At 43.3% G+C, this 23,325-nt stretch overlaps 1 protein-coding gene across 1 annotated transcript; it reads right to left on the bottom strand.

Moving 5' to 3' along the window:
• Positions 1-21,692: 21,692 nt before the first annotated feature.
• On the bottom strand, positions 21,693-22,673 carry LOC143795121 (taste receptor type 2 member 40-like). Its single transcript, XM_077280998.1, has one exon. It carries the CDS (start codon positions 22,671-22,673, stop codon positions 21,693-21,695), a length of 981 nt encoding a protein of 326 aa, XP_077137113.1.
• Positions 22,674-23,325: the final 652 nt, after the last annotated feature.

Here is a 23,325-nt window from a genome sequence, read left to right on the forward strand (position 1 = left end):
TTTAGGTACATTAGGGGCTCTGCAAACGCAATGTGACGCCTGCAGACCATTCCATCTAAGTCTGCATTCCAAATGGCGCTCCTTCCCTTCCGAGCCCTCCCATGCGCCCAAACGGTGATTCCCCCCCACATATGGGGTATCAGCGTACTCAAGACAAATTGGACAACAACTTTTGGGGTCCAATTTCTCCTGTTACCATTGGGAAAATACAAAACTGGGGGCTAAAAAATAATTTTGGGGGGAAATTTTTTATTTTTTTATTTTCACGGCTCTGCGTTATAAACTGTAGTGAAACACTTGGGGGTTCAAAGTTCTCACAACACAACTATATAAGTTCCTTGGGGGGTCTAGTTTCCAATATTGGGTCACTTGTGGGGGGTTTCTACTGTTTAGGAACATTAGGGGCTCTGCAAACGCAATGTGACGCCTGCAGACCAATCCATCTAAGTCTGCATTGCAAATGATGCTCCTTCCCTTCCGAGCTCTGCCATGCGCTCAAACGGTGGTTCCCCCCCAGATATCAGGTATCAGCGTACTCAGGACAAATTGGACAACAATATATAGGGTCTAATTTCTCCTGTTACCCTTGGAAAAATACAAAACTGGGGGCTAAAAATAATTTTTGTGGAAAAAAAAATATTTTTTATTTGCACGGCTCTGCGTTATAAACTGTAGTGAAACACTTAGGGGTTCAAATCTCTCACAACACATCTAGATGAGTTCCTTAGGGGGTCTACTTTCCAAAATGGTGTCACTTGTGCTTTTTTTTTACTGTTTAGGTACATTAGGGGCTCTGCAAACGCAATGTGATGCCTGCAGACCATTCCATCTAAGTCTGCATTCCAAATGGCGCTCCATCCCTTCCGAGCCCTCCCATGCGCTTAAACGGTGGTTCCCCCCCACATATGGGGTATCAGCGTACTCAGGACAAATTGGACAACAACTTTTTGGGTCCAATTTCTCCTGTTACCCTTGGGAAAATACAAAACTGGGGGCTAAAATATAATTTTTGTGGGAAAAAATTTGTGTTTTATTTTTACGGCTCTGCATTATAAACTTCTGTGAATCACTTGGTGGGTCAAAGTGCTCACCACACCTCTAGATAAGTTCCTTAGGGGGTCTACTTTCCAAAATGGTGTCACTTGTGGGGGGGTTTCAATGTTTAGGCACATCAGTGGCTCTCCAAACGCAACATGGCGTCCCATCTCAATTCCTGTCAATTTTGCAGTGAAAAGTCAAACGGCGCTCCTTCCCTTCCGAGCTCTCCCATGCGCCCAAACAGTGGTTTACCCCCACATATGGGGTATCAGCGTACTCAGGACAAATTGTACAACAACTTTTGGGGTCCAATTTCTTCTCTTACCCTTGGGAAAATAAAAAATTGGGGGCGAAAAGATCATTTTTGTGAAAAAATATGATTTTTTATTTTTACGGTTCTGCATTATAAACTTCTGTGAAGCACTTGGTGGGTCAAAGTGCTCACCACACATCTAGATAAGTTCCTTAGGGGGTCTACTTTCCAAAATGGTGTCACTTGTGGGGGGTTTCAATGTTTAGGCACATCAGTGGCTCTCCAAACGCAACATGGCGTCCCATCTCAATTCCTGTCAATTTTGCAGTGAAAAGTCAAACGGCGCTCCTTCCCTTCCGAGCTCTCCCATGCGCCCAAACAGTGGTTTACCCCCACATATGGGGTATCAGCGTACTCAGGACAAATTGTACAACAACTTTTGGGGTCCAATTTCTTCTCTTACCCTTGGGAAAATAAAAAATTGGGGGCGAAAAGATCATTTTTGTGAAAAAATATGATTTTTTATTTTTACGGTTCTGCATTATAAACTTCTGTGAAGCACTTGGTGGGTCAAAGTGCTCACCACACCTCTAGATAAGTTCCTTAGGGGGTCTACTTTCCAAAATGGTGTCAGTTGTGGGGGTTTCAATGTTTAGGCACATCAGTGGCTCTCCAAACGCAACATGGCGTCCCATCTCAATTCCAGTCAATTTTGCATTGAAAAGTCAAATGGCGCTCCTTCGCTTCCGAGCTCTTCATGCGCCCAAACAGTGGTTTACCCCCACATATGGGGTATCGGCGTACTCAGGACAAATTGTATAACATCTTTTGGGGTCCATTTTCTCCTGTTACCCTTGGTAAAATAAAACAAATTGGAGCTGAATTAAATTTTGTGTGAAAAAAAGTTAAATGTTCATTTTTATTTAAACATTCCAAAAATTCCTGTGAAACACCTGAAGGGTTAATAAACTTTTTGAATGTGGTTTTGAGCACCTTGAGGGGTGCAGTTTTTAGAATGGTGTCACACTTGGGTATTTTCTATCATATAGACCCCTCAAAATGACTTCAAATGAGATGTGGTCCCTAAAAAAAAATGGTGTTGTAAAAATGAGAAATTGCTGGTCAACTTTTAACACTTATAACTCCCTAACAAAAAAAAATTTTGGTTCCAAAATGATGCTGATGTAAAGTAGACATGTGGGAAATGTTACTTATTAAGTATTTTGTGTGACATATCACTGTGATTTAATTGCATAAAAATTCAAATTTGGAAAATTGCGAAATTTTCAAAATTTTCACCAAATTTCCATTTTTTTCACAAATAAACGCAGGTAATATCAAAGAAATTTTACCACTATCATGAAGTACAATATGTCACGAGAAAACAATGTCAGAATCACCAGGATCCGTTGAAGCGTTCCAGAGTTATAACCTCATAAAGGGACAGTGGTCAGAATTGTAAAAATTGGCCAGGTCCATAACGTGCAAACCACCCTTGGGGGTGAAGGGGTTAAACGTCTCATTATGTCAATAGGCTGTTCTCCTCCATCACAGAATATGGAACATATCCATCCCCATCTTATTCCTCTTTCCTCCTGAATCTATTTTCAAAAGGGTAACAGGAAAAAATGGACCATATAATTTGTTGTGTAATTTCTCCTGAGTACGCCAATACCCCATATGTGCTGGAAAACTACTGTTTGGATACACAGAAGGACTTGGAAGGGAAGGTGTGAGCACAAAATTAGCTGGAATAGATATTGACGCCATGTCTTGTTTGCAGAGAATCTGATGGCCTAAACAGTGGAAACAGTGACCCTATTTTGGAAACTACACCCCTCAAGGAACTTATCTAGACGTGTTGTAAATACCTTGAAACCACATGTGCTTCACAGAATTTTATAGCATTGAGCCGCGAAAATGCAAAAATACATTTTTCTAAAAACATTTATGTTTTAGCCCCAGATTATTCCTTTTCACAAGGGTAACAGGAGAAAATAGACCCCAAAATTTGTTGTTTTCCTGAGTACAACAATACCCCACATGTGGTGGAAAACAACTGGTTGGGCACACGGCTGACTCAGAAGGGAAGGCACACCAATTGAATTCTGTAGTGCAATTTTGGCTGGAATAGATTGCAGATGTCATGGCACATTTGAAGAGCCCCTGAAATGACAAAACTGCAGAAATCCCCACAAGTGACTGCATTTTGGAAACTAAACCTCTTGGGAAATTCATCAAGGGATGTAGTGAGCATTTTTAATTTTAATTTTTAATTTTCAAAAGGGATAACAGGAGAAAATGGATCATACAATTTGTTATGCAATTTCTCCTGAGTACGCCTATACAGCCTATGTGGTTGAAAACTCGTTTTGGGGCACAGTAGAAAGCTCAGAATAGAAGAAACGCCAAATTGTAATGCAGATTTGGCTGTTATGGTTTGGAAGTGCAATGACCCAGTGGAAGAGCCCCTGAGATGCCAGAATAGCATAACTCCCATGATTGACCCAATTTTACAAGCTACACTCCCAATAAATTCATCAAAAGGTGCAGTTATTATATTGACAGCACAGGTGTGTCACAGAATTTTATACCATTGGGCAGTGAAGAAAAAATTATAACATTTTTACCACAAAAGATGTTGTTTTAGCCTCAGATTTTTCATTTTCATACAGGGAAGTGAGTAAAATTGGCAACAAATTTTGTCACAAAATTTCTGCTGAACGTGGTAATACCCCATATGTAGCTTTATAGTACTGCCTAGCCACATGGTGTGGCGTGGTGTAGTGACGATTTTGACTCTTTCTTTCCAGAAACAAGCAGTAGAGGATGTTGCTGAGTGAAAATTGCAAACCTGCCATTGTAATGCCCATACATTGCAGTACCCAGTATGTTGTAGTGCCCAGTACATTGTAATGCCCATACATTGTGCCCAGATTGTGCTTCTGGAGACATGAACCCCGTAAAATAAGAAGGGCTCTCTTCGCTACCGAAATGCCAAACATATGGACACTGAATATGGTTTAGGTACAGTGTGAGGCTCAGAAGGAAGAGGGGCATTAGGATTTGGAGCACAAAATTTATTTTGGGGTGCGAGGAGCCATAACGCTTTTCCAGAGCCTTTGTGCTACCAATAACGTGGAAGCCACCTATATTTCCATTGAGAAATGACCGACCTGAGTGGAGACTTGCTTTATTTGTGGATTTAGTTAAAGCTTTTATTGGGAACATTTTACTTAACAGTTTGAATCATGTTTATCCTGTGCTCTACGCTGAGAACTTATATCGGGGCTTTCAGCTAAATCTCCAAATGACATGATTTAAATGAAACCCCCAAGATTAGAATAGATCCTATTCACTTCAATCAGGCAACAGTTAAGGTACCTTCACATTAAGCGACGCTGCAGCGATACAGACAACGATGCGATCGCTGCAGCATCGCTGTTTGGTCGCTGGAGAGCTGTCACACAGACAGCTCTAAAGCGACCAACGATGCCGAAGTCCCCGGGTAACCAGGGTAAACATCGGGTTGCTAAGCGCAGGGCCGCGCTTAGTAACCCGATGTTTACCCTGGTTACCATCGTAAAAGTAAAAAAAACAAACAGTACATACTCATCTTCGCATCCCCCGGCGTCCGCTTCCTGCACTGACTGTGAGCGCCGGCCCTAACAGCAGAACGGTGACGTCACCGCTGTTCTTTCACTTTACGGCCGGCGCTCAGTCAGTGCAGGAAGCGGACGCCGGGGGACGCGAAGGTGAGTATGTACTGGTTTTTTTTTTTACTTTTACGATGGTAACCAGGGTAAACATCGGGTTACTAAGCGCGGCCCTGCGCTTAGTAACCCGATATTTACCCTGGTTACCATTGTAAAACATTGCTGACATCGTTGCTTTTGCTGTCAAACACAACGATACACGGCGATCTGATGACCAAATAAAGTTCTGAACTTTAACCAATGATCAGCGATATCACAGCAGGATCCTGATCGCTGCTGCCTGTCACACTCAACGATATCGCTAGCCAGGACGCTGCAACGTCACGGATCGCTAGCGATATCATTTAGTGTGAAGGTACCTTCACTCTGGACTCCATCTGGCATCTGTTCAGTAGTCTCCTTGTCAGGGTTGCAAAAAGAGGTTGGTCAACTGCGCTTTTGTACATTCTTAAAAAGAAGAACACAGCCAAATCATAGGACAGACAAAGTCGACGGTGACTCCATTTGCCTCTTATAGGGAATCTTCCATCATGGGTTCCATCTAAATCATCTGTTTCAGAGATTTACATGGAAACTCTGGTGTAAGCCTCAGTGTAGAGAGCAGGATAAATGTGGTCCGAGCCTTAATGCTATCTTTGGGAGGCAGAATGAGCAAATCAATAGCAGGTCAAGAATATGTTCTATTTATTTTTTTACATCATTCCTTGTGTGGTATAAGTAATTAGACGACTTTATTCCTCGAGTTGGTGTGATTACAGTGATACCAGATTTGTGTGTTTTTTTCTGTTTGGATGCTGTTACACACTAAAAAATGCTTTTTATTGCAAAAACAAGATTTTGCATCATCATATTTTGAGAGCTGTAACTTCTCTATATATATGCCGACAGAGTCATGTGAGTGCTTGATGTTTGCAGGACGAGTTGACATTTTTATTGGTACCATTTTCAGGCACAAGACATATTTGATTGATTCCCATACCGATTTTTGGGTGGCAGAATACACAAAGTCCACCAATTAAGGAATTGTTTTTTTTTTTATTTCGTTCACTGTCTGGTAAAAGTGAAAAGACACTTTAACACAATAAAAACTATATTATAGGAAAAAATAGGGAATTTTGATTGTGAGCCCCATTGGGGACAGCAATGACAATGTGTGTAATGCCCTGCGGAATAAGATAGTGCTATATAAGCAAAGCATAATAAATAATAATAAAATAATAATTGTTTTTGTCTCCCTTTATTCTGAAAGTTATAACTTTTTTATTTCTCCACTGATGGAACTATATGGGAGTTTGTTTTTTTGTGGGACAATATGGAGTTTTCACTCGACATTTATCAGTATGATGAAATAGCATATCCCTCACCTATCCGTCATTCTGTCCCACACCGTAATCCATGTCTGGGGGAAAAACAATTATCAACCTGGACAGTGCCAAAATGTGACCGTCCAGGCTGAAAACCACTGATGAACTGCTGCAAGGGTAAGCCTCATTGACTGGTGGAGATGTCATTGAGGTTACCTATGGTCACTTAGGCTGCGCTCCCAGCCAAGCTGAACTGCCATGACCTCAGTGAGATCCCCGCTAGCACAGTGAGAAATGGTAATGGTAATTATTAGGCCCTCATTATGATGTTGCGGGGGTGGTGATCTGAAAGGAGAGGGACCTCTTTCTCCAAGCCTTTTAAATGCTATAATCAATATTGATTGCTGCACTTAGGGGGTTGAGTGGCCAGAGCTGGTGAGGGCACTGCTCCTGGCAGTGACAGCCGGGTCTCGGCTTTGCGATTGCGGGGGGGTGAGAATGGTGAGGATGGTGTTCTGCTCTCTGGCAGCCCCTGGTGGTTAAATGTATGAAAATGTATTTTACATGTGTTTTACTGACCTGTATTGTATTTAAGAATTGTCCTTTTGTGGCTGCAGTTCCTGTAATAGTGTAGACAGGGTTAACTGTAAGGCAGGCCCATAGTGAAGAGGAGGATTTAGAATTTCTGGGTAGTTAGAGATTTTGTATCACGTTCAGTCAATTAAGTGGAGAGTCTAGTTCAGACTAGGAAAGAAGTGAAGAAGCTCTTTGGTACAAGTAAACCGTGACGGAGTGCGTGTGTGTGAGAGAAGAAAACAGCAGAGACAACATTGGACATAAAAAAAGGAAATAGTTGGAAGTACTCCATTTGTGACAGCATAATACTCTTAGCAGGCGAGTTGGGGAAGTGAACGTTTGATCAGCAACTTTATGAGAAATCTTAAGGGCCTCCAGGAACAGTAAGTGACAGGGCTGAAGATAGAGAATGCAGGAACGTGCAGCTAAAGTGTCATTTTAAGCTGTGAAGATTAGAAGACCTTAACGGTTTGTGAAAAGATTATGAAACTGAAGGCTTTAGACATGTAACTGTTATGTTGCTTAAATAACAGTGTTAACCAAACCTGTTTTCTGATGGGTGTTTTTACAACCGTTGGTAAAGACGAGTTTGATTTTTTGACTATTGTGGTTCTCCGTTCGTAGGGTTTCAGGGAATCACGGCCATACAATGCATGGAGGGTCAGAGAAGCTGTGAAATGTCCATGGTAACAACAGCTTCACACATGACGGAGTCACCCCCCTTTATTCTGTAATGTGCAGGTCCTGGAAACGGAGTACCTCACACATAGCAACCGGGTATCGCTATGAAGTACCCATACGTCAAAGGCTACGAAGTCTTATGCGACCATGACTTATGGGTACGTCAAAGGTCATTAAGGGGTTAAGTAGAACCAGATGGATTCCAAAGATTCAGAATCTGTCATCTTAGTAAAGGGGAACTGCAGAACACAACAGCAGCCTCCAGTTGTAAAAAGTGGTATTGCTGCACATTTATTAAGGTGAACAGAAGGACAACAGGAATCCTGACATTACGCCCTCTTTTCAACAGTAGCCTTTGGATGATGCTTGACTTGGATGTGGGTATTTTTGGTCCTTTAAGCAGTCGAGGAACATTGATATTTTCTATAGGTTTCCAGGAGTTATCTTCAGGGTCGTAACCTTGCCATTTTATTAAGTATTGCCACCTGTTTCTGAAAATTCAGGAGTCAAAGACCTTTTCAACTGCATAATGTTCTTGTCTATCCACTTCAATAGGATCAGGAGGTGGTAGACGAAGCCCTGGAAAAGGAACAAATGGCTTTAGTAAGGAGACATGGAACACTGGATGTATCTTCATTGTCCTGGAAAGTAGAAGATGAAAAGCTACTGAGCTAACTTGTCCAATGATCTTCAAAGGATCAATACATTTTTGGCCCAGTTTTGGTGAAGGTATGTGGAGTTACAAATTCTTGGTGAAAAGCCATACTTCATCTCCCACTTGGAAGCTTGGAGATGCTCTGCGAGTTTTGTCCGCTGATTCCTTATATTTCCCCTGGTCAATTTTTAAAGTGTCTTTTAGCATTTTCAGATTCTGCTGCAGGTATTGTATTCTGTCAGTGATAGCAGGAATAGGCATTTATTTGGGAAATTAGGAAGAATACTTGGATGGTAACCCAAATTTGCAAAGAACGTTTGTTAGGTTGAATGATTTTGAAAATTACTGTGCGAAAATTGTGCCATAGGAAGCAAATCAACCCAGTCACCCTGAAGATGGCAAATATAGTGCAACACCCCAGGTAACCGGTTGTTGCAGTGATGTTGCCTTTCTTTCGGTGAGGGCGATGTCATGTGTGGAGGCAAGGAGGATTCGCTTTACCAGGTAAGCACACGCATTCAACACATTCTGAATCCAGGCCAGGATGGGGAGCTCAGGACCTGGATTCAGGGGAGCTTCCCACAACTTTAAGTGTCCTGGTCTGGAGGAGGAGATAGTAAGTTGGTCCAGGGAGACCAAGGAGAGCAGATGTCTAGGAGGGACGTAGAGCAGAGAGCAGAGCTGGCAGCCAGGATTGAGCTGCAGCTCCAGGAAGGACAGAAAACCTGAAAGGTTGTTGCATGCAGTGGAGCATAGAGGAAAGGAGCGCAAGAGTGAAACAGGGCTCAGAGGAGAACTGTGACCGGGCACCCTCAGAGCCAGAGCGCAGAGACTGGTTACTGGGAGCCCGAGGCTTTGGTGGGACTCTAAGACACGAAGCAGAATCGGAGGGCACTAGACTACACATTAACTGCCCACACCAAGCCTGAAGTACAGCAGTAACTCTAAGAGCCCGGGTCATGGTAGAGACGCTATAAAAAGGCTCAAACTGCCTACCGTACAGGTAACTGTCCCAGGACAGGAGAGAGAGGATTCCTTGCCAGCAAGCTACAAGCAGCAGGGACCTTGCCATCTTAGCGCAAGTAGGAAAGGCATACGGATCTGACCAGGGAGAGGGATCACCTTTGCCTCCAAGCCAGCCGGACCACACCACCACCCGTGCCTGGTACCTTGGACTTTGGACTGTTACATCATAAGTAAACCAGGTAAAGACTTTACACCTTGTGTCCTCCACTTATTCGTCGGCATACACCATCATCGCCATACACCTTGGGAGCCCTGGGGACCCCGCTTCACCTGTGGGAAGCGTCACCATCATTGCTGCAACAACATCCCCCAGAGGACCCCTTTAAAGCAGCGTCAGTCCCCCTATTGACCGAACACCACAGGTGGCGTCACGGCAGATTTTATCTGAATACCCCTTAAAAGACCTTTCCCCTTTAATTGAGCGCCCAGGGCATGGACTAGGTTGCAGCCACCGTGACATCCCCTTTAAGAAGCGACCGGACCCAGTGCCGAGTACCCAGATCCTGGTAGGGCGATTCAATAGCATCTGAGATATTGCTCTAAGGTTTGGTTTGTGCTTTTAGTCTGACCATTAGATTGGGGATAGAATGAAGAAGATGTCCCTTACTGCGCAAAAAATCTTCCAGGAGATTCTTCCACAATGTATATTGTGCTTCATGATCAGAGATGACTTCGTCTGGAACCCCATGAAGAATTAGGTCTGTCTTGTATGCTTCCCATATATCTTCCAAAAAGTCTTTGTTATGGATCACCCTCAGGTAGTTGGGATCAGACAGAATAGTTGTTGGTAGTGCTATTGGAGAACAATCTTTGGAAAACATCCGAAACAAAGGCATCAGCCTTACCATTATGACAGCCAGGTCTGTAAGAGATAAAAAAGTTGAATCAGTTAAGAAAAAGAGTCCTTCGAGCTTAGTGGACAAACATTTGGCAGATCTAATAAGTTCAAGATAGTGATGGATAGTTAGAACAACAATTTGTTGAGCTGCTCCTTCTAGATGATGTCTCCATTCCTTGTAAGCAGCAATGATACCTCTTTGTTCCCCACATTAAAATTCTTTCTGGCACAGTCAATGTCTGTGAGAAATAGGCACAAGGATGAAGCAAATCTTTTGTTCCTGTTCTTTGTGATATTTTTCTCAGATTTTCCTAAATGGTTGGTGCAAATGACAGTCAGTCTAATAAAAGTCATCACCCATTAGAGCATACATAGAATTTTATTGAAGAAACCTCCCAATTATAACAGTAGAATCTCCAAAATGAATAAAAACCCAAAATGCACTGTTCCAAATTATTAAGCACAGTAGAATTTCTAAACATTTGGTAAGTTTTAAAGAACTGAAAATGCTCATTTGTTGAATTTCCAGTATTAGGAGGTCACATTCACTGCACAAAAAAGCTATTTAACTCCAAAACATCCTAACAGGCCAAGTTACATGTTAACATAGGAGCCCTTCTTTGGTATCACCTTCACAATTCTTGCATCCGTTGAGCTTGTGCGTTTTTGGAGAGTTTCTGCTTGTATTCCTTTGCATGAAGTCTGAATAGCCTCCCAGAGCTGCTGCTTTGATGTGAACTGCCTCCCACCCTCATAAATCTTTTGCTTGATGATACATGGAATCACCATGAGTTTATCTCCTTTTATGCCCATAGCAGCCAATGACTCAGAGGTATTTTTTGCAGCATGAGATGGGTCATTGTCATGCATAAAGATGATTTTGCTCTTGAAGGCACGTTTCTGCTTTTTATACCATGGAAGAAAGTTGTCAGTCAGAAACTCTATATACTTTGCAGAGGTCATTTTCACACCTTCAGGAACCTTAAAGAGCCCTATCAGCTGTTTCCACATGATTCCGGCCCAAAACATGATTCCTCCACCTCCTTGCTGACGTTGCAGCCTTGTTGGGCCATGGTGGCCATCCACCAGCCATCCACTACTCCATCCATCTGGACCATCCAGGGTTGCTCGACACTCATCAGTAAACAAGACTGTTTGAAAATAAGTCTTCATGTATGTCTGGGCCCACTGCAACTGTTTCTGCTTCTGAACACTGTTTAGGGGTGGTCGAACAGTAGGTTTATTAACCAAAGCAAGCCTTTGAAGGATCCTGCACCTTGAGGTTTGTGAGACTCCAGAGGCGCCAGCAGCTTCAAATATCTGTTTGCTGGTTTGTAATGGCTTTTTAGCAGCTGCTCTCTTAATCCAATGAACTTGCCTGGCGTGCTCCTTGTGGTTTAATCATCTGGCATGTCACTGACATAAAGCAGTCTGTGGGTTGTCAGAGTAAGCAGCAGAGCAGGGAGCCAATCCGTTGTAATCTCTAGCCACATCGTAAGGTCACAGATAGCGTTAAAAGCAGTTTCTGTACAGTGCCCACCTGCCCTCTCTGCCAAATCGATGTTGCGACATCTGCCACAAATTTTGAATTCTTAATGCTTTTTGCTGATCTAATGGTGACTATACACCAAAGACTGCTGTCGTCTAAAAGCTTATTTAGTCAGCAGCTATCTTGTCCCATAAGCATGAACACTGCACACCCATATGTTTGTGTTTTCAATCACTACTGGCAATGACTTATTTAGTAAAGGAACAAAAAGAACTGGGCACTTCAATCCAAACTGTCTAACCTTCTCCCCACACATAATGTTGGGTAGGAGACCTCAATACAGTGTATATGGTCGACCACTCCTACTGTAATTGGTGGTTTCAGATTATTTTAATTTAATGTGTATAGGGATTTCAGGTCTGTGTAGAATACTGTGGTGCAGTGACCCATGTTGCAGCTACAGTGCGCTGCATGTGCTCCTCAGGATATGCATGGAGGCGTAATTGGGTTTGGAAAACAGTGTCTGGTATGATTGTAAATGGCCGGTATGTGTCGCAGAGGGAGTCTGCGCTGTAAGCCTGAAGTAATGTTGTGGTTCTGGGACCTGTAGTCCCACAAGTATTTGTATAGTTGTAAAGGGAGGCTTGCAGGGTTGGTCAGAGAGCTGGGCGGGACTGGCTAACCACACACACGTCTCCCACCTATGGGGGTGGTTACAGGTACATAATGTGACCAGGGTTTGGGTCACATATTCAGAGTGTATGGACCAGAATGGTCAGTGTGAGGTCCTGTGAATGGCTTGTGTGTTGGAATGTCCTGGAGTGGACTGGAATCCTGGAAGCACATGGTGAGGTCATGGACTGATAGCCTGTGTGTTGGAAGTGCCTGGGACTGGACTTCCTGAATAGCACACAGAGAGGCCGTATCTGCAGAACCTGTGATGGCTACTGTGTTGGGGAAGCTACACTTCCGTCTGAGGGTCTGGACTATCTGAATTGCCCTGGTCACAAGGATGGTTTCCCCAGTTCGGCAGCTTCCCTGGGAACCAGGACTGACAGTAGTCAGTGTGTGGAGCAGGAGCTCCTGTAAGGTAACTCCAGATAAAGGGGGTTACGGGCAGAGAAGTATCTGCCATTAGAACAGACTGTTGGTTCTTGTTGTGTTCTGTGGACGTTAATGAACTGTTCACTGAGTTAAAGTGCTATGGACTGTGTAGGCCTGTGATGTGTAACATGGACTACGGTGTGGATTATGACGTTTAAATAAACCAAATAGACTGTTTTTGTGAGAAACCGTGCCTGAGTGCTTTAATCCCATTGACAACCAACCCACTCAGGTAGCGCTATCTCTCAATACATACCGTATATACTCGAGTATAAGCCGAGAATTTCAGCCCATTTTTTTAGGCTGAAATTGCCCCTCTCGGCTTATACTCGAGTCATTCCCAGGGGTTGGCAGGGGAGGGGGAGCGGCCTGCTCCTGGCACAGTCCCTGCATGTCCCTGGTTCTCCGTGCGCCAGCAGCTTCTTCCTGTATTGAGTGGTCACATAGTACCGCTCATTACAGTAATGAATATGGAGCCGCATATTCATTACTGTAATGAGTGGTGTCATGTGACCGCTCAATACAGGAAGAAGCTGTCAGCGCTCGGAGAGCCAGGGACGTGCAGGGAACGTGCCAGGAGCAAGTGAGTATGACGGGGGGGCAGCGCGCGATATTCACCTGTCCCTCGTTCCACCGTCGGGCGCCGCTCTGTCTTCCGCATCCCTTGCAGTGACGCTCAGGTCAGAGGGCGCGATGACGTGATTAGTGTGCGTGCCGCCCTCTGCCTGAACAGTCAGTGCAGAGGACGCGAAAGATGCAGCTGTGCCCAGCGGTGGAACGCGGACAGGTGACTATAGCAAGTGTCGGGGGCCTGAGCGATGAGTGGTGATTATGTCATTTTTTTTTTTAATCGCAGCAACAGCATATGGGGCAAATGTGTCTATGGATCATCTTATGGGGCCATAATCAGCATTTGTGGAGCATTATATGAGGCAAATGTGTCTATGGAGCATCTTATGGGGGCCATAATCAGCATTTGTGGAGCATTATACGGGGCAAATGTGTCTATGGAGCATCTTATGGGGCCATAATCAGCATTTGTGTAGCATTATATGGGGCAAATGTCTAAATGGAGCATCTTATGGGGCCATAATCACCATTTGTGCAGCATTGTATGGGGCAAATGTCTCTATGGAGCATCTTATGGGGTCATAATCAACATTTGTGCAGCATTGTATGGGGCAAATGTCTCTATGGAGCATCTTATTGGGTAATAATCAACATTTGTGCATCATTATATGGGGCATATTTTAATATGGAGCATCTTATGGTGCCCATCATAAACTGTATGGAGCATTATATGGGGCGTATTTTGTATGGAGCATCTTATGGAGCCCATCATGACCTTTATGAAGCATTATATGGGGCTCCTGATTCAATATGGATATTCAAAAACACTTAACCTACTGATGTCTCAATTAATTTTAATTTTATTGTTATCTATTTTTATTTTTGACATTTACCGGTAGCTGCTGCATTTTCCACCCTAGGCTTATACTCAAGTCATTAAGTTTTCCCAGTTTTTCGTGGCAAAATTAGGGGTCTCGGCTTATACTCGGGTCAGCTTATACTCGAGTATATACAGTATATTTTTTTAAATTCACAGGTCACTTTCTCCTGACGGTCCTTGCACTCTTGCATTTTCGTGTTTGTACCTCAAAGCCATCATAAAATCACTAAATTATTTCAGAAACCTTACACAGACCTGCTCTCTGCTCCTTAGCATCCAAACACTTACAGCAGGTTCAGACTTATAATACTTCAGCCTGTTCACCCTGTCTTACAGTTATAAGTTATGTACAGCTAAAGTTACTGTATAGCTGCACGCTGACGTGGGGAATAAAGTTGCAATGCAACATTGCAAGTAATGATGCTGAAGCCCAACATGCTCTAAGCATGCTCCATTTTTCCACTATTCACTGTCATTAATTGCAGTTGTGGCAGCAGAACATTGCTATGTTTTGGGTAGTAATTGTCATGGCTCAGTTTGGGGTTGCGACACAGTGACCTGTTGCTTCATGGTCGTTTCTTCTGCTCGTTGAACTATAACTCTTTTCCTTTCCTGTCCAAATGCTGACTGTTCCTTTGTCCTTATTCTCCCTTCCTAGTTTGCTCCTTTCTAGGTGTTTTTCATTTTCCCATTTTGGTTTGCCCTATCACATTCTTGGTGGGGCTTTATATGGTATCCCTTCTCTCCACTTTCTTGCTTAGCAAACTCCTGTTGCATTCGTGCAATTAGTTGGTTTGCTTTCTCTCCCAGTGTTATGGATTTACCACGACAGAGAGGGGCCAGAAGACTGCACTGTCTCCTGTATCATACTACTTTCTTAGGTCTTTTGTTACGCCGCTTCCTCATACTTACCTGTCCGGCCGATGCTTCCTCCTGCTCTCCATCTTCCAGCTTCTCCGGTGCTCGTCCCTTCTGTGGTCCGCGCATGCGCAGACGCGCTCCTTTCATCGCTGGGGCTTCTGGGAGGTCGTGACCTGGCAGCTCCGCCTCCATTATGGTGGCGCCCGTCGGGTATTTCTTCCCAGCGCCTGCCCTGCTCAGACGCCTTTGCGTCTATTGCGTTCGCTGGCTTACCGCCAGCATCTCCTTAGGTTCCTAGGCTCCGTTCTTTGCTGTGACTCTGAGTGTCTCTGTTTGCCATCCCTGCCAGTCCTGTGTTCCTTCCGTGTCCTGCCAGTCCTGTGTTCCTGCCATAACCTGCCAGTCCTGTGTTCCTGCCATGTCCTGCCTGTCCTGTGTTCCTGCTGTACCCTGCCAGTCCTGTGTTCCTACTGTATCCTGCTGGTCCTGTGTTCCTGCTGTACCTTCCAGTCCTGCGTGCCTGCCGTTCCTGCCAGTCTTGAGTCTCCGTTGTTTCCATCTTACGTGTGCTTTCCATTCTACCGGTCAGTACTTAGTCTTTGCTGCCTCCATCTGTCCAGTACCTCCGCCATTCTAGTCACTTCAGTAGCTCCGTCTTCCCCCCGTCTTCCGTTCTCTCTTTGTTCTATCTTCAGTCATCCCTTTGGCTCTGGCAGTTGCGGCTTCACCCTCCTTGGGCCTGTCCCTAACTCTCCCTGTACAGGGGGTGGCATCATCTGGTTCACTCGTCCTCGGGGGCTCTGAAGCCATGACCCAGAGGGTCCACTTCCTTAGTCCTGATATCTTTTTTGCCTCTTTTCATGCTATTCTACCAAGCATTGTGTGGCACCCTGCTCCATATACATTGAGTGTTTTGAATATGGAGGTGCATCCTGTTCCCTTTTTGTCACATTGATGTCTCATACTACTGCACTGATTAGAATCACTTCACCTTCATATTAAAAAACGCAGGTTTCTGCTAGCAGTTCAGGAGTTAATTTGTTCAGCTGAGATATCCTGGAATTGTTCCTGCTTTGATACTCTCCGCTTTTCAGTGTTGACCATTCCTCTCTGCTATATATACTCGCCTCTGGCACACAAGCATTGCCGGAGTTAGCTTTATACTGCCTGGTTCTGCAGTTGGAGGTATTGGTTGTTTAAGGAGGCATTTTTCAGGAGACTGTTGTTTGGTGAGTTGTCTGTGTGCATATCCTCATCCTCTCCTATACGTTTTTCCCTTCTTTTACTTGCCGGTGTTGTTTGTGAGTGCACATTTGTTTGATTGGTATTTTCATTTATCCCTGTTTGTCTTCCCTTGTTAGTCTTTTTTGTGTATGTATTCATATAAACTACATCTCCACACTTCCCTGGGTGGGGGAGGGGACAGATAAGGGCAGATTCAGGAGCTCAGTAAGACATGTGGCCCTGGCATCTTCACCATCAGAATCCAGGGAGCAGGGATAGCTAGGTCGCCCTAGCTTTAGGGATAGAGAAGGAGCCCCTAGCCTTCCTAGGAGCCTTTCCAATCCAAATGCTGATAATTCATTTGTCCTTATTTTCCCTTCTTGGTTTGCTCCTTTCCAGGTGTTTACAATTTTGGTTTGCCTTATCACATTCTAGGTGGTCCTTTATATAATATCCCTTCTCTGCACTTCCTTTTGACTATATTTCCTGGTGGATGTACATTTAGGAGTTCTAGCTCTTAATCTTAGGGGTTTACCTTGCTGAGTAAACTCCTGTTGTATTTTTGCAGTAAAGGTTCCTTCACACTAAACGATATCGCTAGCGATCCGTGACGTTGCAGCGTCCTGGCTAGCGATATCATTTAGTTTGACACGCAGCAGCGATCAGGATCCTGCTGTGATGTAGCTGGTCGCTGAATAAAGTTCAGAACTTTATTTGGTCGTCCGATCGCCGTGTATCGTTGTGTTTGACAGCAAAAGCAACGATACCAGCGATATTTTACACTGGTAACCAGGGTAAATATCGGGTTACTAAGCGCAGGGCCGCGCTTAGTAACCCGATGTTTACCCTGGTTACCAGTGTAAAATGTAAAAAAACAAACAGCACATACTCACCTGCGCGTCCCCTGCCGTCCGCTTCCTGCACTGACTGAGCGCCGGCCCTAAAGTGAAAGTAAAAGCACAGCGGTGACATCACCTCTGCTGTTAGGGCTGGCACTCACAGTCAGTGCAGGAAGCGGACGCCGGGGGATGCGAATGTAAGTATGTACTGGTTTTTTTTTTTACATTTTACACTGGTAACCAGGGTAAACATCGGGTTACTAAGCGCAGCCCTGCGCTTAGCAACCCGATGTTTACCCTGGTTACCAGGGGACTTCGGCATCGTTGGTCGCTGGAGAGCGGTCTGTGTGACAGCTCTCCAGCGACCAAACAGCGACGCTGCAGCGATCGGCATCGTTGTCGCTATCGCTGCAGCGTCGCTTAATGTGAAGGTACCTTTAGTTGGTTTGCTTTCCCTCACAGCACTTTTCCTTTTATCTCTGTTATGCTCTTGGAAAGGCTTAGGGTACCGTCACACAGTGCCATTTTCATCGCTACGACGGCACGATCCGTGACGTCGCAGCGTCGTATGATTATCGCTCCAGCGTCGTAGACTGCGGTCACACTTTGCAATCACGGCGCTGGAGCGATGCCGAAGTCCCCGGGTAACCAGGGTAAACATCGGGTTACTAAGCGCAGGGCCGCGCTTAGTAACCCGATGTTTACCCTGGTTACCAGCGTAAACGTAAAAAAAACAAACAGTACATACTTACATTCCGGTGTCTGTACCCCGGCGTTCTGCTTCTCTGCACTGTGTAAGCACCATAGCCGGAAAGCAGAGTGGTGACGTCACCGCTGTGCTCGCTTTCCGGCCGGCAGGCGCTCACAGTGCAGAGAAGCCGAGACGCCGGAGGACAGACACCGGAATGTGAGTATGTAGTGTTTGGTTTTTTTACGTTTACGCTGGTAACCAGGGTAAACATCGGGTTACTAAGCGCGGCCCTGCGCTTAGTTACCCGATGTTTACCCTGGTTACAAGCGAACACATCGCTGGATCGGTGTCACACACAACGATCCAGCGATGTCAGCGGGTGATCAAGCGACGAAAGAAAGTTCCAAACGATCTGCTACGACGTACGATTCTCAGCAGGGTCCCTGATCGCTGCTGCATGTCAGACACTGCGATATCGTATGGATATCGCTAGAACGTCACGAATCGTACCGTCGTAGCGATGAAAATGGCACTGTGTGACGGTACCCTTACTTGATCCATTTATTTTTGGTACTCCTTAACCTTTACTCCTGCAGTTTATTTGAATGCGTCTTAGTTTGTCACCTTGGGTTCTTTAATCTCTCCTCACACTTTGCTTTCCTTTTGTTGGTAGTTTCTTGTGGCCTCCTGATTCCTCAGGAGGTAGGTGGAACCTCTGGATGGCCTTTTAGGGAAGCAAGTCCGAGGTAATTTTTTTTAGTTGTTCAGCTACGGCCTTTCTAGTATGCACAGGGACCAGTTGTTGTCGGGGTGTTTCACTGGTGTGAGTGTGAACATGTGTATAAGAATAATGAAGAAAGCTGATGTGCTGCATGTGTCCAGGCTAATTTATGTGTGACGTCTGTCTTAATGGGTTCTCTTTAATCATTTCCAGTTATTAGTTTCTTTGTGTAGAAACACCTAACTGAATTTTTGTTTTTAAAACCTTGTTTTTTATAGCATTTTTTCAAAAGAGTATTACAGTAAAAACAAGTTCATATAATGGACAGCAAATGAACAGAATGAGTGTACACAACATGTGTATGAGATAGGAGATATTGGAGTGTTGGTAACATTAAGAAATCCTTATTAATTGAGTCAAGTGTGACAATTTTGGTTAGTGAAACATCAAAGCAATATGATATTAAATTACAGAGAATAATGCATGTGACTAAAACTGGGCAAGTGGGATAGTTTATGGGGATGACATGGAGGTAATAGAGCCTTATTATTGTGAAGGGATGGAAAAACCCCATTAAAAGAGTTCAAGACTTAATATAGGAATCACAGAGGAAAATGCTTGAAAATGTAAAGCTTTCCAAATCTTATGACCTTTTTTAATAGTCTTGTTTGTTTCCAAGAAAAAAGCTTGCAAACAACTTCTTTATTAATAAACTTAACAGCGCTTCTCAGTGGTTATTTATCAGATTATTGATATATTGATGACGTTATAAATTTATATCCACAATATGTGGGCTCTAGAGCACATACAGTACACCAATAATGGTACCTTTTGTCCATTTTTTGCCACTGAAAAAGGAGTATGATAGACTGTGTAACATATGTGGCTGACTTCTAGTTACTGTACCAATAAATATACTTTAACTTCTTTCCGACATTGGGCATAATAGTAAGCCCACGTCAGACTCCCCCTGTTTGGTGCGGGCACTGGCGCTGAGTGCCACGGGTGGAATCGCTGACAGCAGCATTTAACTCGTGTTTCCTGGAAGCGCTTCCTTTATCCCGCCCATCAATGACTCCGTTACATGATCGCGGGTCACCAATGGGTCAACATGACAACCAGAGTTGTCCAGCAAACGTCTATGGTTGTCATAGCCAGATTGCTATGAGCGCCTCCCGGTGGTCAGCACTCATAGCAAGTGAGCATTTCTGCTACACACAGGCGATCTGATCATCGCCTGTGTGTATCAGAGTCAATCGAACTAGTGCAGCTTCTAGTTTCCCATGGAGACTATTAAAGCATGCAAAAAGTAAAAAAAAGTTTTAAAAAATATTAAAAATGAAAAATATTAATAATTATACTATTATATTATTATATTAATAATTAATATTAAATCACCCCCCTTTCACACCATTCAAAATAAAACAATAAGAAAAAAATTAATTACACATGTATTTGGTATTACCGCATTCAGAATTGCCTGATCTATCAATGTAATAAAATAATTAACCTGATCGCTAAATGGCGTAATGAGAAAGAAAAGTCAAAACGACAGAATTATGGTTTTTTTTGGTAGCCGCAACATTGCATTTAATTGCAATAACGGGTGATCAAAAGATCGTATCTGCACCAAAATGGTATAATTAAAAACGCCAACTCAGTGTGCAAAAAATAAGCCCTCACCTAACTCCAGATCATAAAAAAATGGAGATGCTATGGGTATCGGAAAATGGGGCAATTTTTTTTTAACAAACCTTGGAATTTTTTTTCACCACTTAGATAAAAAAGAACCTACACATGTTTGGTATCCATGAACTTGTAATGACCCGGAGAATCATAATGACAGGTCAGTTTTAGCATTTAGTGAACATGGTGAAAAAAACAAAAACTGTGGAATTGCAATTTTTTGCAATGTCACCACACTTGGAATTTTTTTTCCTGTTTTCCAGTACATGATATGTTAATGCCAATGGTGTCCTTCAAAAGTACAACTTGTCCCGCAAAAAACAAGCCCTCTCATTTCCACACTGACAGAATAATAAAAAAGTTATGGCTCTGGAAAGAAGGGGAGCAAAAAAAGGAAAACGCAAAAACTGAAATACCCCTGGTCGTTAAGGGATTAAGTGGCTCCTGTCATCTACGATAACGCTATTAATCTGCAGATTAATAGCGTTATGAATGTGCCCATCCACTGTACTGAAAGTGCAGCAGCCAGGAGTAAATGAACTTTATTCTTCCTGGAAGTCGCCAGCTTCCAGTGATGCATGCCAATTGCAGTCCCTGCTCACTGCACTGAGAACGGCAGTTGTAGGAACGCACCACATTGAATGGCAGCTGTAATTATGCACTGCATAGCCGGTTGTCAGTGCTTTCAGCCATTCAACCAATGGCTTTCAGACATTGTTCTTTCGCAATTGCTCCGTGAACGCCTGTATGACTGAAAGTTGGCAACTTCCGAGTGAATTAAAATTAATTTTCTCCTGGGTGCTACACTTTCAGTACTGAGGCCGGGCACCTTCATAATGCTATTAACTTGCACATTAACCCTGTATCTGAAGCTTAGGCTGGGGTCATTCTTGCGAGTTCAGTGCAAGTCTCACAAATCAAGTCCTGGCACAGCCGCTGGCACTCGGGACCGGAGTGTGCGGCTGTATGTATTTCTATCGGCTGTGTCGGGTATTGATGCGTGAGTTTCTCGCATTGAACTCGCAAGTGTGACCCCAGCCTTATTAGCAGTATGGGACATGAAAAGTACTCTTTAAGAAATGTCTCCAGAAAAAGTTGATAGACCTTCTGGGATGTATTTTATAAGATTTTCCGCACATTGGCATTAGGAAGTGGTAAATGCAATTTGGCTTCCTATTCATTAGGGTAAGGTATGCTCTGAAATCAGTATTTATGAAGCTCATGCAGGATGGAGATTATTAGTCCTAGTACATATGGGACATACCTATATCTGTGTTTAAAAATTTTAAAAGGTAAAAGTTGAATGGTAAATCACATAAAAGCCTTTATAGGTCTTTATAGGTGACAGAAGAACTGATATGGGCCCAGGCCAGTGGAAAGTTTGTGGACCACAAAAGTAGAAGGCTTTCTTCGATTTAAGTTTGCAGTCTACAAAAAGTTTCTCAAAAATGCCTTCCATAATTAAGCATTATGATAAATTTTATTAAATAAAAAAATAAAACATACTGTAGATTATGTTATATTGTTAGACACAGAATATTTACTCATGCAAAACAGTGTGAACTTGGAGATTAATGAAAATAATCTTTGGATTATCAGCTGTTTTATAGTTACAATGCTGGAAAACTTGGAAGAGAGCTTGTATTGCTTTCTTTAGCTTTGGACTTCCCAGAATTAGGATGACAGACTGTGCTGGGGAGTAAATGTAGATGACCATCAAACAAACACAAAATCCAACGCTGCTTGGAGGAAAAAGGTCCACAAACATTATGATTTCTGAGATGTAGAATGATAGATAGAGTACTAGAAGCCAGCCAACAGTCCTAGCTGCTCTTTCTTTAGCTTCTGTTCGTGGTCGTGGACTTACGGAGCTGTTGCTGTTTTCAAGGTTCTTACTCTTGGTCCTGAGTGATTTAAGAATTAGGCAATTGGAAATGCCCACAAGAATTAAAGGGATTGAGCAGCCTATAATATTGCTGGATAGCAAGTAGGCAATGCTCAATTTCGGTACATTGCTTTCCAAACTCTGGTTAGTAGGTGCACCCTCATTTGGAAACTCTCTGTATGTGCTCCATATAGCTGGAACACTAATAGCCACAGATGTGAGAGCAGTAGCCACAAGGAAACACGGAACCAATTTTGGGATTTCTAATTTGAGGCGTACTAAGAAAGGGTTTGTGAATATGACTATTTGCAGACAGTAATAAACACTGAGGCAGACTGTGAACCAGAAACTTGCATAGACAGGAAGAAATAATAAGGCATTAAAAGTGGCATAGACTTCATCTGAATAGTACAGGTCGCTCCACAGAAGGCTTAGAAAGTCGTTTGCCATCATGACAATTTGAAATGTGATGTTGGACAGACCGAGTGTCACCAGAATTAAGTCAGAAGAGCCAAGACTCTTGCCTTTCACCTTTTCCACAAGATTAACTGACACAATTACACAGTTTGTGAAGATCCCCAAAGTGGTGGTAACTCCCAAGATAGCCATGGATGTGAGGATAAAAACAGACGTCATCATTTGTGCTATAACATTAGCTTTCCTACAAGCTGTAAAGAAACATTGGAAAGTTCAGTCTATCTCATTAAATACTCTTTATATACATGATACACAATATGTGTATTTTACAAACCTTTCCAACATGGACAAGCTTTGTAGTTATGGTTAGTTTAAATTATATATAAAATAAGCCTCCAACAGCAAAGACACCTCAACTGCCAGTGAGCCAAATTCCTGGTAAAATCAGATCATGGAACAAAAAGTACACTACTACCCATTCATTACAGTTCCTTACTACCCAAAATATAGCCGAAAAGTGCCATAGGAAAACTATAAAAAATTACCACATGAGAAAAGTTGCTGAATTTTCCTAAGATAACAATTAGTGATGAGTGAGTGTACTCGTTGCTCATGTTTTCCGCTGCCGAGATGAAAACTAAATCTCCAAGCAGTCATAAATACTCGGAGGTCACCCGAGCATGCTCGGGAAAACTCGAGCAACGAGTACACTCGCTCATCACTAATAACAATCCCAAAGGATAAAATATGGCATAATTGTATATGTGCCAGAAGAGGCTACCCTCAAAATCTCAGCAAGGATGGTACTAATGAGAGATTTTAAATCTTATCGAGTTTTAAGTATCTAAAAAGGGCAAGGATGTGTATAAAA

The sequence above is a fragment of the Ranitomeya variabilis genome, chromosome 1 (assembly GCF_051348905.1).
Source record: "Ranitomeya variabilis isolate aRanVar5 chromosome 1, aRanVar5.hap1, whole genome shotgun sequence".
NCBI classification, from domain to species: domain Eukaryota; kingdom Metazoa; phylum Chordata; class Amphibia; order Anura; family Dendrobatidae; genus Ranitomeya; species Ranitomeya variabilis.

Coding starts and splice junctions, on each gene's coding strand:
- LOC143795121 (XM_077280998.1), bottom strand. CDS start 22,673: ATGACGTCTGTTTTTATCCTCACATCCATGGCTATCTTGGGAGTTACC.